At 43.7% G+C, this 14,754-nt stretch overlaps 2 protein-coding genes and 1 long non-coding RNA gene across 14 annotated transcripts in view; 2 read left to right on the forward strand and 1 right to left on the reverse strand.

The window, feature by feature from the left end:
• Positions 1-4,152, reverse strand: part of CHID1 (chitinase domain containing 1) — a 114,800-nt gene extending 110,648 nt beyond the window's left edge. Inside the window, exons 1-2 of one of the 6 annotated variants that reach the window (XM_068944741.1) lie at positions 3,989-4,152; positions 1,030-1,220 (exon numbers count right to left, since the gene is read on the reverse strand). The gene's annotated coding sequence lies outside the window, so the exon portion shown is untranslated. Of the gene's footprint in view, positions 1-1,029; positions 2,458-3,660; positions 3,838-3,988 lie in introns of those variants that run through there. The other 5 variants (XM_068944740.1, XM_009674398.2, XM_068944739.1 and 2 more) reach the window with 5 other exon arrangements.
• Positions 4,088-8,820, forward strand: LOC138067425 (uncharacterized). Of its 2 annotated transcripts, none has more exons than XR_011141303.1 (3): positions 4,088-5,103; positions 5,743-5,948; positions 6,722-8,820. It is a non-coding gene; the product is annotated as an uncharacterized lncRNA (long non-coding RNA). The 2 variants fall into 2 exon arrangements; XR_011141304.1 differs by having other exon boundaries at positions 4,088-5,117; positions 6,722-8,814.
• A 1,787-nt stretch (positions 8,821-10,607) lies between these two features.
• AP2A2 (adaptor related protein complex 2 subunit alpha 2) overlaps positions 10,608-14,754 on the forward strand; it is a 52,160-nt gene continuing 48,013 nt past the window's right edge. For all 6 annotated transcript variants that reach the window (XM_068944751.1, XM_068944754.1, XM_068944752.1 and 3 more), the window contains exon 1: positions 10,608-10,785. In XM_068944751.1, the coding sequence (XP_068800852.1) occupies positions 10,719-10,785 (67 nt within the window). In that variant the 5' untranslated portion in view covers positions 10,608-10,718. The remainder of the gene's footprint in view (positions 10,786-14,754) is intronic.

The raw sequence follows: 14,754 nt of genomic DNA on the forward strand, positions 1-14,754 counted from the left end.
TTGTCGTCTAATTCAAGCATTTGTCTTACCTTCTGCTCTCTATCTATAAGATGGTTTCTGGTTTAACACTGCTTTTGCCCTAAAAGCAAAATAACAGAGCATTTTCAGAGCTTCCTAGACCCTAGCTTAATCATCATTTCTTGTTCTTTGTTTCACTAGCTGTACCATGGAAAAAAGGAGTGGAGTAGTTGCAGCTTCCCTTTTAAAGGATCCCTAACGAAGTATAAGGGTTCACAGCTGAAACAGATAGATGTCTGCTGCCCAGAAGGGTAACACTTTAGCCTTACCTTTTCTATAGCAAATAAGAGATACCATCTGTTTCTTCTCCTGCCTAACCCAGTCAACAGGGCACAAGTTAATTAAGGGACAGAAAGAATTACAGCTGTGTGCCTTCACTCTAATAGCTAACAACTTTGCTTTCAATTCCTTGCCAAGTCAGTGACACATACAGAATTGAAAAAAATAGGGAACCTTTTGTCTAGAAGAATGACTTTGGCAGTTTGTTCCAGCTCAGGATAAAAGAATTTAGCATCAATTGAGAACGGTTCTGTTCACTGTTATTTATCTATCAGGCCAAAGTCCTGTTAGGAGAGAGATTTCCAAAAAAAAAAAAAAAAAATCAAATGCAGCCCAAGAGACTGGTTTCCAACCTCTCCCCATTCACCAGTTGCACCAGTTTCCTCATTTAGTTCCCTAAGAGTGGATAAGGAGACCAAAAAAAAACATTTTGGCTTTAGGGAAAGTGAGGTGGAAGGAGATAAAATATCAGAATACAGAAAAGTAGCTTGCTATTGATTCTGGAAGTCCTCAGGATCAAATTGGGACGAGCTTTCATCTATAATTGATTAGTGGCTCTAGATATATACTAGCCTGCTTCTCATAATTCTGAGATTCTAATGGAGAAGAAAAAAAAAACCCTTAGCCTTCCCAAAACTGCCTGAAGTTTTCTGTCAAACATATCCCCTTGTTCTTAAAAAAATTCTTGTTCCTCCTGTAATATTTTGGAAAATTAATGTTTGCACCACTCACTCTGAAGACTTACTAGCTCGTTTCTTCAAGAGTTATATCTACAAGACTTGCTGTTTTGCTGGCACTGATAAGAAGCGCTGCTCAACATTTGAGCTTTCTGTTTCTGCTCAGAACATCAAGTGAGGGATCCCGCAACAGCAGACTGCACACGCCAAAGGAGTCCTGTGGCAGTAACACGTTGGCAGAGGAACCTTAAAGGTTAAATGAAAGTGTACTCAATGAAACAGCAGCTATTTGAGACCAACACAGGTACAGCAGAGATGAGATCAAGAGCCCGATAAACTCAGTAGATTTGGACAGGGCTGGCTTAGCAGTGAAAGTTCTGAAAAGCAGAGAGATACATTGCAGGAGCTAGGAATTTTGCAGGAGAATAGAGGGGAACATGTGATTAGGGAACAAAGCGGGAGGAAGGCGGCAGAAAGACTGTTTGAAAACAACCAATACCACTAGCACAGAGAACAGGGAGCATCAAAAACCGTGGGTACAAAATGACTTGAGGGATTCAGTCAAGCCTTAAAGACTGAGGAATAAAAGCAGCGAGTCTTCTAATACTTCTTGGATCCAGGAGGTGGGGTAAAATGCAAACTGCTACACCGTTTGAGTTCACTGTTATTAAGTTAATGTGTTACACTTTGACTTTGCCTTCAAGGTCACTAGGTATTCCCTTGTTTTCTACATCCTAAAAGATTAGACAAAGCAGGTTGCTCTTGATAGCATCTTCTCCGTTCCCTCTAGCCTGGCAAAATCTATACACTACTGCAGAGAGGAACAACTAAGAACCTGGATAGTCAATACAAGCCTTAACAATTTGGACAGGATATTCCAGAAGCTGATATATATTGATCTGGAGGTGTTTAATTTCACATTCAGAAACAATTAGCAGCACCATTCATTTTCCTGGAGAGAAGTTAGTTTTTAACAACTGAAGCACCTAAGTTCAAAAAACCCTTCATTGAACTCTAATTAGACATCAAAATGGGCTCATTTTCTTGACATGATCATATCCATCTGTCAATTACTACAGGTCAACATTCACTCCTGGAACTATAGCAAGCGCTGAGCCTGTGACAATGGTTTCTGCCAGAGGTAGTTCAATATTGACTCTTGGTTGGAACCTTATTTTAACAATTTGTTCTTTAGCAACATCAGTTTAGTGAAACATAAGGAGACAGTATTGCTTTATTACAGGGCCATGAACTAGCTGAACTTTAAACGCTCTTAACTGAAACCATAAGCATGGACTTTGAAAGCTTTACAAAAGTTTTATCTCTATCAAATTTGTCTTCAGCAAACTTCATTTCTACAGTTTTTAATTCTGCTTATATTAACTTACTACGTAGAACAGCAAAAGCTTGGCACCCTTGCTTCCTATCTGTACCACTGCAACATGCAAGCAGGATTAAATATAAGATTGAATTCTTCTGGGTCCTTGTGCAACTCAAATTTTTCTTTCATTTGTTTTTTCCTTTCCTTTCTTTTCTGCTTTCTTTTATTTCTTTTTGCTTTTTCTTTTTCTTTTTGGCTTTTCTCTCTTCTCTCTTCCTTTTTTCTTTTTCTTTTTGGCTTTTCTCTCTTCTCTCTTCCTTTTTTCTTTTTCTTTTTGGCTTTTCTCTCTTCTCTCTTCCTTTTTTCTTTTTCTTTTTGGCTTTTCTCTCTTCTCTCTTCCTTTTTTCTTTTTTTTTGCTTTTCTCTTTTCTCTCTTCCCTTCTTTCCTTTTCTTTCTCTTCCTTTTTTCTTGTTGCTTTTTTCTTTTCTCTCTTCCCTTCTCTTCTTTCTTCTTTATCTTTCCTCTTTATCCTTCTTTTTCTTTTTTTCTTATTTCTTTTTTCCTTCTTTTTCTCCTTTTTCCTGTCTTTTCTTTTTTCTTTTCTTTTTTCTCTCCTTTCCTTTTTTCTTTCCTTTTTCTTTCTTTCCTTTTTTGCGTTCCTTTCTTTTTTCTTTGTGCTTTTTCTTCTTTCCTTTCTTTTTTGCTTTCCTTTCTTTTTTCTTTGTGCTTTTTCTTCTTTTCTTTTGTCTTTGTGCTTTTTCTTGTTTCATTTTTTCTTCTTTCCTTTCTTTTTTCTTTCCTTTTTCTTTTGCTCTTTTTTACTTTCCTTCTTTTCTTTCCTCTTTCTTTTTCTTTCTTCTTTCCTTTCTCTTTCCTTCTTTTTTCTTTCTGCTTTCCTTTCTTTCTGTTTCCTTTCCTTTTTCTTTCTTTCTTCTTTCACCTTTTCTTTTTGTTTTTTCTTTTCCTTTCTCTTTTTCCTTTCCTTTCTCTTTTGCCTTCTTTTCTTTCTCTTTCCTCTTTTCTCTTCTTTTTTCTCTCCTTTTTCTTTTTTCTTTTCCTTCTCTCCTTTTTTCTTGTCTCTCTCTTTTTTTTTTTTTTTGAGAAAGTGACCTGAAACCAAGCTTTATCTCTAAGCCAGGTCACAAATGCATCACCAAACTGAGTCTCCACATGAGGTAATGCCTTTTTTACTCAGCGGTTTTAAATGCTTCTTTATTTTACAGAGAGAAGAAAGCAGGCATAGACTTAAGCTGCCCAAAAGAAGCAACCAATGAAACTGAATAGTCCCAGAGGCTGGCGGAGGAAGTTTTTGGAAACCGGAGTTAATGTTTGTATGTCGTTTCTGGAGCAGCAAACAGCTATACCTATCACTGTGGGAGAGCTCTGGGTGAGATGTCAAGTATCCCTTAACAAAGCAAGCGCAGGAAGCACGCTGTTGGCGGCACTCTCAGGGAAACCCACAGAAGCTAGACCCGGGCGTGAAAACAGAGAAAGCAACGCTCTTCCGCTCCGCGGACGCCACGGCAGGCCTCACCCCCCGCGCTCCGCCCCTGCCCCAGCCGCCCGAGCGCTTCCCTCAGCCCCGGCGCCCCCCGCCGCGCGCGAGCCCGCCAGGCCCGCGCCACGCAGCCGAGGCCAGGCCTCGCCTCGCCTCCCTCCCGCGGGGGCGCCGCCGCTGCCGCCGCCACCTACCGCCCGCCGCCGCGGAAGTGGGGGCGGGCGGGGGGCGGAGGCGGGCGGGCAGCTGACGGGAGCCGGCGGCCGTTGAGCGCGCGGCCGCCATCGCGGAGGCGCGCGGCCGCCGGCGGGTAAGCGGCCGTTAGCCCCACCCCCCTGGCCCCCCTCAGAGCCGCCGGGGTGTGGCGGGCCGCAGCCGTCCCCGATGGCTTTACAATACGTGTGTTCTGGACTCAGCTTCTACAGCGCATGTTTTTGTGTACAGTGTGACCATGTAGCTACCGTTTTTACCGCAGCCGAAAGCTTGATGTAACCCTGCGATTTTTCTGGGCCGCTTATAGGAAGTAAATACCATATTGGAAGACGTGATGAAAAACGGTAGCGTTATCGACGCTGGGATAGGGTGGAAAACCCGGCAGGTGCCGGCTGCGCTCCTTCCAACACAAGCCTTTCTGTGAGCTACTTTCTGGCTTACTCACAGCCGGGTGCAATCTCCCAAGAGCTGAACGGGAATCGTACTTTCTCCTGATCTGTACTTTTCTCCCTCCTGCGTCATGCAGATCTCATGAATACGCTTCAGCGCTGAAAAGAAAAACAGGAACGTTTTCGCTCTGAGCGTTAAGTCTTGCCAGGGACACAGACATACGATCTCCCTGGCTAGCATCAAGTACATCTGTACTTTTTCTGCACTCTGAATCACCCAAATTTAAATTCCAGCAAGGAATTTCCTTTTGAAAGGAAATTGATACTGCGAGTATGTTTGGACCCACAACTGAAACACTACTATCACCCTTAGAAACCAGAAAGCAGGAAAGAAAATGTTCTCATCACACTTTTTTTGTGTCACTAAAACCCCTCTGAATCCCACGCAGGCTTCCACTGAAGAAGTGGTGCTTCTTTTCATCTCACGGAACTGCCTAATAGGTGTTTTTGAAACACAATGTATTTTCATTTATATATTGCCCCAAATGGAAAAGGTGTATTATGCTATCTAAAGCCGTTTGCAATCTACGGGACACCAGGTTTTCTGTTGTTTTGTAAAATGCTGTTGTTCATCTCCCACAGATGTCAAACACTGCCAGGAATGTTCCACTTCTGAATAGCAGGGAGTACAGAGAAAAGGCAGGATGGTATGAAAAATCAGGTTTGGATTCAGGCTCTCTATAATGAAATCTGTCATTCCTGTGTTGTTCATACTCTCCTGTTGACCCTCTTTACTATAGCTACAGTAGGACTGATCCAAGGGTTTGCTGCACATAGTTGATGGGGTGCATGCTGCCATTGAAGGCACCTGTAGTTGCATGTAACAGAATAACAGATTTTTTCTCTGAGATGTAAGGAAGTCACTGAACTTGGGACTATGGATTCCTCTCCTAAAGTTCAGGCACTTAAAGGCTAGGTGCCACAATGCTGAGCATCTCAGCACCTAAGTTTCCCCTATGTAAGTAACTGTAACTCATTAAATTCCTCTTTGCTTTTCCTGGGTTTATATCTCATGTTTACTAACTCAGGTCTTCCTTTATTTATTTGTTTATTTTTTCCTAGAGATGAGAAGGCCACTGAGCCATGAAGATGAGCATTTTACGTAAAAATGCTGCTCAGATTTCTGCTTGTTTTTCGTCATACTCTAGAAGTTACTGATTTTTAATACTAGATCTTTTTCCTTAATTCTACATATTTGTGGCCTGCTCAAAGAGGTGGAGTTATGTTTAATAATGTGTTATGGATGCCTGTGATGGACCCTATAAATTTTATTTATTTGTTCTCAGTTTGTAAAAAGGCAGTGCCTGAGAAAGATAGGGCACCTAGGAGAGAGCAGAAGAGTGCGCCTTTCCTGGGGAGTACCTGCATATACTGAGGAAAGAAAAGTTTCAAAATAAAAACAGCCTGGCAGCCAAAAATGAGTGGAAGCCTGTAGCCTAAGGAGAAAGAAGGGTGAGAGGAGAAACACACAGAAAGTCCTCAGGGATGAAAGGTAAGAAAACTTGTAGGAACTTGAAGGAATTATGGGGAGTCCGTTGCAACTCACAAAGCCACTGAGCTGGCTGCCATGTCTCTACCAGCACACAGGTAGCAAGAGGGGGCTTGTTGGTACCACCCTTTGTTGACCCTCATTTTATCTCTTTGAGTTTATTTTAAAGCTTAAGTATTCTATTTTACATGTTAATATAAACCTGACTTTTTCAGTTTAAAACCCTTCGGTCATTGAGGAGCTCATTGAAAATAAAATATCTAGGCAGATCCATCCCAAATCTCTGGAAGTTTGGGGTCTCATGATAGTGACATTATCCTAACTTTGGATTTCTTAATTTTGAGAAGGGTACATGTGATATTCTGACATGGCACAAGGCATTGCTGATAAACCTGTGGTCTGTGTTAATGGATAATGAATATCAGATGTCAGATGGAGAAATATGATTGAGTGTACTTGCGGAGGAGCTACTGATCCTGTTTTCTCCTTAGCTCTTTTTGCTTCCTGTATTAGGTTAGAACAACCATGGGGAGGGAAGAAAGTGATGAGAGACACTGAGGGGTGAGAGACAAATTTATCTGACAGAAGTAATAAAAGGGAAAGGAAAGACAGATTCCCTTTTTCTGTCTAGAAGTTCATTACAGAGATATACAGAGTTTGTACTTGAGAAGCAATTAGTCATTCATTCCAATTGCACATTCTTGGAAGAAAAAATAACTCATGGCAATGAATAATGCCTCAAGCAGCTGGGATTTTCATGTGTTTATTCATTTCAGTGATTGTCTTCCAACCTTCCAGCCCGGCCACTGCTCCAGGTCTTGGCAACTGTGTGTTTGAATCATACACGCCTGACCTCAGCTTGTCACGTCAGTCCCATCAGCTACATCTACGTTAGCAGATCCGAGTATGTTTTATTTCCTGGGTCTTTGTGTGTGTCTGAGCTGTTTCCCAGCATCACACGGAGTGACACATAGGCATATACCCAATCTGCCCATGCCCTAGTTTTCAAAGAAGGAACTCAAACACGTGCAGAAGTTACCATGTTCTCTCTCTGTCATGTCCCTAACCTGACAGGGTTATCGGAAGCTACGGGAGTCCATAGTAGGTGCACCAAGGTGGTTTAATACAAGGGTCCAACACCAGTCTCGATCATCTTGTCTAATCCTGCTTCATGGGTTTTGAGGAAGACTCTCAAGAGAGATACAATTCATTGTGTGCCAGTATTCGTGGTGGGGCGAGGGCAGCAAAGCTCTATACTACAGCGCTTAACTTCATAACCTAAGTACAAAGACATTCAAATTATTCTGGAGTGTGACTGTGGCAGATAAACAGACGGGACTGAAAGGACATGTGCTGGCTGCTAAAATTCCTCAGAATGATACATAGCCATACTCAAAAAAGAATCATATTTTGGCTTCAGAAACCAAAGAGAAATGCACTCTGTAACAGCACATAAAGCTCCAGAGGAAAAGATTTGAACATTGTATCTACAAACCACCCCGCAGCGCTAAGTGTTAGGCAAAAAAGTATAGTGGAAGCTGGGGTTCTCACAAATGGAAACTCACCAGCTGACTCCACTCCATTTAATGGCATTAGTTTCGTAAAGGCTAGTCTAATTTTTCCAGTCTTTGTACCAAAGTGTAATAAAGTTCTGAAAATGATTAAAGCAACTAATGTATGCCATGGGAAAAAAGTGATAGACCTTGTGGACTTTTTGGCAAACGAATATTCAGCAAAACATTTGGCGTAATAGAAACGCATTTCTTGAGACTATTTCCCCACTAATGCTGATTTTACAGTAATTAGAAATCTCTTTCAAAACCAAGTCATCTTGGAATGGATGGAACTAATGAAATCTGGTTTCAAACAGACTGGTGTCTTGTATACAGTTTTAAGCTCAAACTGGAACATTTTCCACATTTGTGAACTCAGTGCATTTGTAAAGATCTTTGCATAACATGAACTCTGTACTGTGTACACCTGAGCTCATGTTACAACCTTTCTTTCAGTCTGGTTACCTCTAGAGACTATTGAAGGGTCTCTTTCCTCTAGCTGCTATTTATTCACACAAAATTTGTAGAAGCCTAATTATCTTCTCCCTACCAAAGCGGTCTGAAACTGGCTAGTGAGTTCTAAATCATGAGGAAGGAGGGATGGACAGATACCCTTATACATTCATCATAACTGCATGACCCTTTCCGGGTGAAAAAGAAGACAGGAAGCAATGATATGTATAGTAGAGTGTCAAAAGTCAGTCAAAGGAGGTTAAAATAAAGTATTTGGGGTACGTTTATGCTGTTTCACTGCACCTTATGCATACCAAGTCATTTAGAAATGAACTAGTTAGCAGTCTAGCTTCAATAGTATAGCGCTCCACATGGGTTAACTACTTGACATTTAACCAACTTCTCAAGTAGAATTTGCAATCCATGCTGAGCTTGGTACTGCCACAGCTATTCTGCTGGCAGTCTTTAAGCTACCTCTTACTAAATGTGGTTTAAGTGTACCCGCATGACTTGCAGTCACAGTACTTGCTGAAATGCAGCCAAGCTAGGGCTGATATACTTGGCCTCTAGGTGTCACTTTGCTCATAAGAGTAGAAATTAGTTCCACATCTGATTTTGGTTAACTCACTTTTTTTTTTCTGAAACTGAAATTTGTACGTGGTGAAGTCTTAAGTTTTCAGCTTCAAAGGTAATAAAAATTATTGTTAAACATCAAAATCTGATTGTAAAGCTATAAAAAGGACAGTTTTCTTTATGTAAGCCTGCAGATGCAGAGATCTGAGTTGAATGTAAGACTAGTTGTGCACAACTGCCAGTAGTTGCACACGGTCTACGAAACCTGGCAATAAATGCATACATTTGTGACTACCACTTACTGTTATCTTCTCTGTCTAGTGGCTATATACACAAAGCACTCATATAACAACTGATTCTAAAACCATGCAGAACAGACTCTTTAGAGGTGACCTGAGTGAAGTGTACAGTCACTATCAGAGAGAGAGTATTGACTATTAGATAGTTCTTTAGGAGCAAAAAGTGTAACAGTGAATAGGCACTGAAGTTTGATGGATTTAAATTAGAGGCAAGCTTTAAATGAGGAGGATTAACCATGGGAACTAAGTACTCAGGGAAAACAGTGAACTTTGTATCTTTCATGTTGCCAGATCAGGAATGAGTCTCTTTCTGAAAGATAGGCTGTAGCTAAAAGCTACTTACTGGACTCAATTCAGGAAAAAAGAAAACAGGTAAAATTAAATGGCTTGAAATACACAGGAAAACAGATTAAACGACTAAGTGTTCTCTGCCAGCCCTAAAACCCATGATTCTAAAGATCGCTACAGATCACTAAGTGAACTAATCACTTGCATTACAACTGTACCTGTCAGCACACTTTGGTTGAGACAGACTAGGCCAGTTTTGACACCCTTTATATCTGTTTTCAGGTGATGAGATTAAATATTCTGCACTGTGCTGGGCTGTATCTCTTTGGAGTGTTTAAGAAAGTTTAACCTTGAAATGTTTTCAATCTCAGGAAGAGATTTGGTGCAGGACTGCTTTGCACTGCACGTTCACGGCCCTCGTAAGAAACATATGGCCCTGGATTTGCGCATCTGCATGCCCAGGAAGTCAGAATATGTATTGTCACATGTAGCAGAGCAAGTGAGTCACTGAAAGAAGTGATGACTGACTCACCAGGTATGTGACATAAGATGGTTCTACATATACATATACACACCTGGCTTAAACTTTCAGGCTTGCAAATGATCAAAGCGATCTAATCATTACACAGGGCATGTTAAGTAGATCCTGTGCACTGTTTTGGGCCCCCTTTTGAGCTGGAGGACTAAGGAACCGTCACTGTGGGCCTACCCCTGTGGACAGTATGGTCTTATGTATCACAAGGGAGAGAGTCTGTACCCTGGTCTCTGCATTACAGCCAGCCTGAGGCTGTATTCAGCCTGAATAGGGCTGACATGGTTGAAATAAGATCCTATAGGAGCACACTGCTCAAAGCTTACCGCTGAAATGACATGGTCTTGTCTGGAGGTGCAATCTGCCGTCCCTCTCCTTCTCCCCTAGAAGTTATATTCTCTGGGGCATCTGCAAAGCACATTATTTCTCCTTAAAAAAACACACGCGCGCGCGCACGCACACACACACACACACACACACACACATTAAAAACTCTCCATTATTTAGGCACGGACGGGGGAAAGGGGAACGGGGGAGGGAAAGGATTGGGCCGTTTCTAAGTAGAGGGGCGCGCAGGAGAGCCGCCTGCGGATTCAAAGCTATAAACCGCCCTGCCAACGCCTCCTGCGGGAGAGCGGCCCTCGCCGCCGCCGCCCACCGCGGCCTGGGCCCGCCGGGCCTGATGGCGCCGACTGGAAATCACGCCCCAGCAGCGGGGCCGCCGGCCCCCAGCCGCCCCCTCGTTCCCCCCTCCGCGGGCCGGGGCTCCTGTGGCGCCGCCGGGGAGGCGCGGGAGGAGGAGGGAGGGGAACCCCGCCACCCCCCGGCGTGGGCCGCGGCCTCGCCGCCCCGCCGCCGCAGCAGGAGGAGGCGGCAGCGACGGCGCCGCCTCCGGGCAGCAGATGGCGCCCGAGCCTCGCGCGCCCGGCGGCCGCGGGGGCGGGGGCGGCCGCGGCGCCTGCGCGTTGCGGAGGCGGCCGCGGCGGCCTGAAGAGCGCCGGGAAGGAGGGAGGTGGCGGCGGCGGCAGTTGTGGCGGTTTGGCGTGTCGCGGGGCGGCCGTGATCGCGCTCCACGATGCCGGCGGTGTCGAAGGGCGATGGCATGCGTGGCCTGGCCGTCTTCATCTCCGATATCAGGAACTGTGAGTGCGGCCGGACCGGGGCGCGGCAGGGCCGGGGCCTGCGCTTGGGCTTGGGTCGGGCCGTTGCCAGGGGCCGTTGCGCCGCGCGGCCGTTACGCAGCGCGGGGCCGAGGCGTCCTTCGCCGCCCCTCCCCCCCCCCCTCCCCGGGCTACGCGGGGCGCTCCCGGCTCGCGAAATGGCGGCGCGCCCCGGGGGGGTGGCGCGGCGCGGCGGTGCCGCCCGAGGCTTTGAGTTGATTGCGGATGGGTTTTTTTCCTTTTTTTTTCTTTTTTGTAGTGCTTTGGTGATGGCCCCCGGGGAGGGAAGGAGGGGGGGCGGGAGGTGGGTGCCTGTCGTTGTTGTTGTTTCTAAGGCGCGGAAGTGAAGTTGGCGTGTAAAATGGGGGGCGGGAGGGGGGCGGGGTGTGGCGGGCCGAGGGAGGCATCGCCGGTCTTCCTCCGAGCCTGCAAGCGGGTTTCGGCTCGAAATGTCATTGAAAGGAAGCAGGTCTCTGTGGCAGGGTGGGCTGCGCACAGGCCCTTCCGGAGCTACGCTTTACGCTTGGCTTAAATTGGCTTTCAAATGTTGCTTTGCTAGGAAGCAGTCCTTAGGAACGGTTTAATTGAAACGGGGATGGCGAGTGGTGCTGATTGCGCCCCCTTGTGGGGTGGGGGGGAGGCACTCAGGATAGGTAGGTGCCTGTGGGGAGGAAGGGGGGGGGTTGTGGAGGCAAAGAGGGGTGCTCATCCACCGGGGCTGCCGAAGGGGGCAAGGGTGTGTGTCTGGGAGGAGAAGCCCGAGTGCTCTGCTTCCCTTTCTGACTCTGGGAATGGCATGCGGTTTAATATTAATCTGAGCTAGAGACTGGAGTGCGTGATGTGGCAAGAGCTGCCTGGGGAAGGGCTAAGGTCGTGGTAGCTGGTGTGATGAAACGGCTTTATATTTTGTCCGTGTCTGCCTCTCCAGGTTACTTAAGGCTCTTTTTAAAAGCAGTGACAACAAGGTTCCCTCTCTAACAGATGGGAGTGGGTTTGGAGACTGCTTTATGCAAATTGTGGTGCTCTAAGTAGGCTTGTATTGGGATAACCAAACTGGCTTGGAAAACTTTAATTCAGAAGCCATCAACATGAAGCCCTCTGAAGATAATCTAGGAGTAATATAAACGTCTGGGGAGAAAACTGTATTGAAACTGAGACCAGTTAAACTAGGCTAGTGCCACTTCCTTAAACTAAGTTCAAATGATCTGGACTTTTAGGCATGTAACCAGGGACCTCATAAGTAAAATTCAAGGTCCTTAATCTTATTCAAGGCAAATGTTATCTCAGTGGGTGGGATTTTTTGCTTTTGTTTTGGAGACCAGAGTTTGCAAGTCTTTGAGGCTTTTCTTTTCCTTCAGACTGCACTCTTCCCTTGTGTAGAAGAAGAAGGGTTACAAAATTTGTATTGTGTATCAGTTCAAGGTTAATTGAATGCTCTTGTTCTTCTGCTTTGGTTGGCCCAACTGTTTACTGAAGATCATGTAGTGATCTACAGCTCTATGCAAGCTGCATGTGTAACACAATTTCACATGGTATTGTATCATTTAAAACTTGTTGCTGTTGTAGGTCCCCAATGTTTTTTGAATAGTTATTCTCACTCACTTAGCTGGAAGTACAATGCTTCCCTCACTCCTAATGTCTGTTTCTTGCAGTTGGGGAACATGTATTGGATTCCATTGACATAGAGGTTAGAGAAACAAGAGAAAACTTGGGCTCTTAGGTTCTTAACCTAAGTTTATAGATATGGAATAAGATGATCTGATCATGTAGTACGGTATAACAAATTAACTGCTCATTGCCCATAAGCTTGCCAGTGTGTAGCCATTGTAGGCATGCTAATGGAACAACCACACTTGATATAATATCCAGTTTGGAAGAAGCTGTCTCTCCTGCTCTGAGTGACAAAGATTGAACTAACTTGTGAAACAAAGCATTAACCCTTTCATTGTTTTACAAGTACAGCTATATCTCAGTTGTTTTGTCCCTGTTTGGATAGCTATTTGGAAGCTGTGGATGAGAAAGACAAGATAATTATGGCTCCTGGCTAGCTGTAACAAGAGTTGGCTGTAAGGTATATGCAGCTTTCAAATAGTTGTTCAATGGCATTTGAGTTCTTTTCTTTCAAGGGTGCTCCAAAGGTGTTGCCAACTAACCAGGGGCTGGTGAACGCTGAGTAGAATTCTCAAATGTACTTAATCTCACTATCTAGAGACTCTGTGCTTTGCAAGCATGGTTATTAGCTTAAGCTGCATCTTTCCCATTTTGAAGTGGGGAAACTAAGTGTCTGACACATTGGTGTGCCTGCTAGCATCCTGAATTTTTCTTAGCTTTGACTTTTAGACTTGTCTATCTTTCTATAGTTCTACCACTAATGGTTGAAGTTTTTAGCTTGCTTACAGCCCTTTCAGGTTATCGTAAATAACAGCTGAAACATTGCTGTTTTTGAAAGATCTTGCAGAGTTAATAAATTTGTATTATAGATGTTGCTGAACAATAAAAATGCAGATGTTTGTTAACTGTGCTCAGGTGGGTGCACAGCATGTGCTTCCAAGATAACGCAACTTTGGAAACCACACAAACTTTAGGGATACTTATGTAACTGTACACAACCCGAGCATTAAGGGGTGCTTATGTAACTGTAGCTTTTTTAGTTTTGGAAATACTTAATCTTCTTGTATCAAATCTTGCTTCTTGGACATGTGTACCAACAATGCCTGCAGCACTGCGTGATGTATCATTCTCTTATGAAGTTTATAAAACTTACTAATTTGGGAATCATGCTGGTCTTGTCTATCTCTTATTACTGGCCTATCACAGGGCTTCAAATTAAGCAAATTTGATAGTAATTTTCAGTGCTCACAAATCTAGCTGATGGTGGGTAAACAAACAGCTAACACTGCCAGTCTGTCTTTAGTAGCTAATAGTAGGTTATCACTTCTGTCAGTTGGGCACATTTTTGGCACTTGAGGCATCTATAGACTTGATCTTGTTGTAGACTTCTTGAATGCTTTTTGTATCACGTGTGACTTAAATACTTTGAATATAAGAATAACTTTCAATATGATTAAAGAAAGTCTACTTAAGAGAAGATGCTAGTTCTGCGAAAGTGTATAAAGCTTTTTTTAAATCAGTAGACTACTTGTAGCAAAAGTCATAAAATGTTTAAGAAGGAAAAGAGCTTCTTGTGCTTAACAACCTTGTTGGAAAAAGTCACTCAGAATTAGACTTTCATAGAGACTAGACCGAGAGAATTGTTCACTCTTCTTAATTTATCTTGAGCAAGTATAAGATTAATTTTTGAAACACAGTAATAGATGAAACTGAATTGTCCAGCACTTTGTGGTAGCTCTTCAGAGTCTTGTTTCGGGGCAACTTGTTGTAGGTCCTTTATTTTTGCATATAGTGTTCCTGTTGGAGGTGGCAGAAGGAAGAGCGATTAAGAAAAGTGAAAACAGCCCTTTCAGATTCCTGACAACTTGCCGGTAGATCATATGGGTTTTTCTAGAAGCTTTGTACAGCTAGGTTGCTTTAACATATATGAAATAGCTTTTTGCTTATCGTTCATAAACCCCAGAGAAGAGACTAGAAAGCTATACATTGGAAGCTGAACTAATGCACTTAGTTGAGAGATGTAACTTGGCCCAATGAGACAACAGCAAGACACAGCTATGCTGTGAAATAGATTGTAGCGTAGAGATAGCAGGCCTGGAAAATTCATGTGGTCCATGAAGTGCTGTTCAGGTCCGAAAGAATCTTTGTCATTGCTTACATACCTCATGAACTAATAAACCATACAAAAATTGGCATGTGTTATACATGTGAGCATATGAACTCTTGTAAAAAAAAAAAAATCTTGAAGTATATTAAATCTACTTTTCTCATCTGTATTGGAGAGCTGCTAAAGTAAGCTGATGTATGCAAGATGGTGCTTCATAAACTCTGTAACCATCT

The sequence above is a fragment of the Struthio camelus genome, chromosome 5 (assembly GCF_040807025.1).
Source record: "Struthio camelus isolate bStrCam1 chromosome 5, bStrCam1.hap1, whole genome shotgun sequence".
Lineage (NCBI taxonomy): Eukaryota > Metazoa > Chordata > Aves > Struthioniformes > Struthionidae > Struthio > Struthio camelus.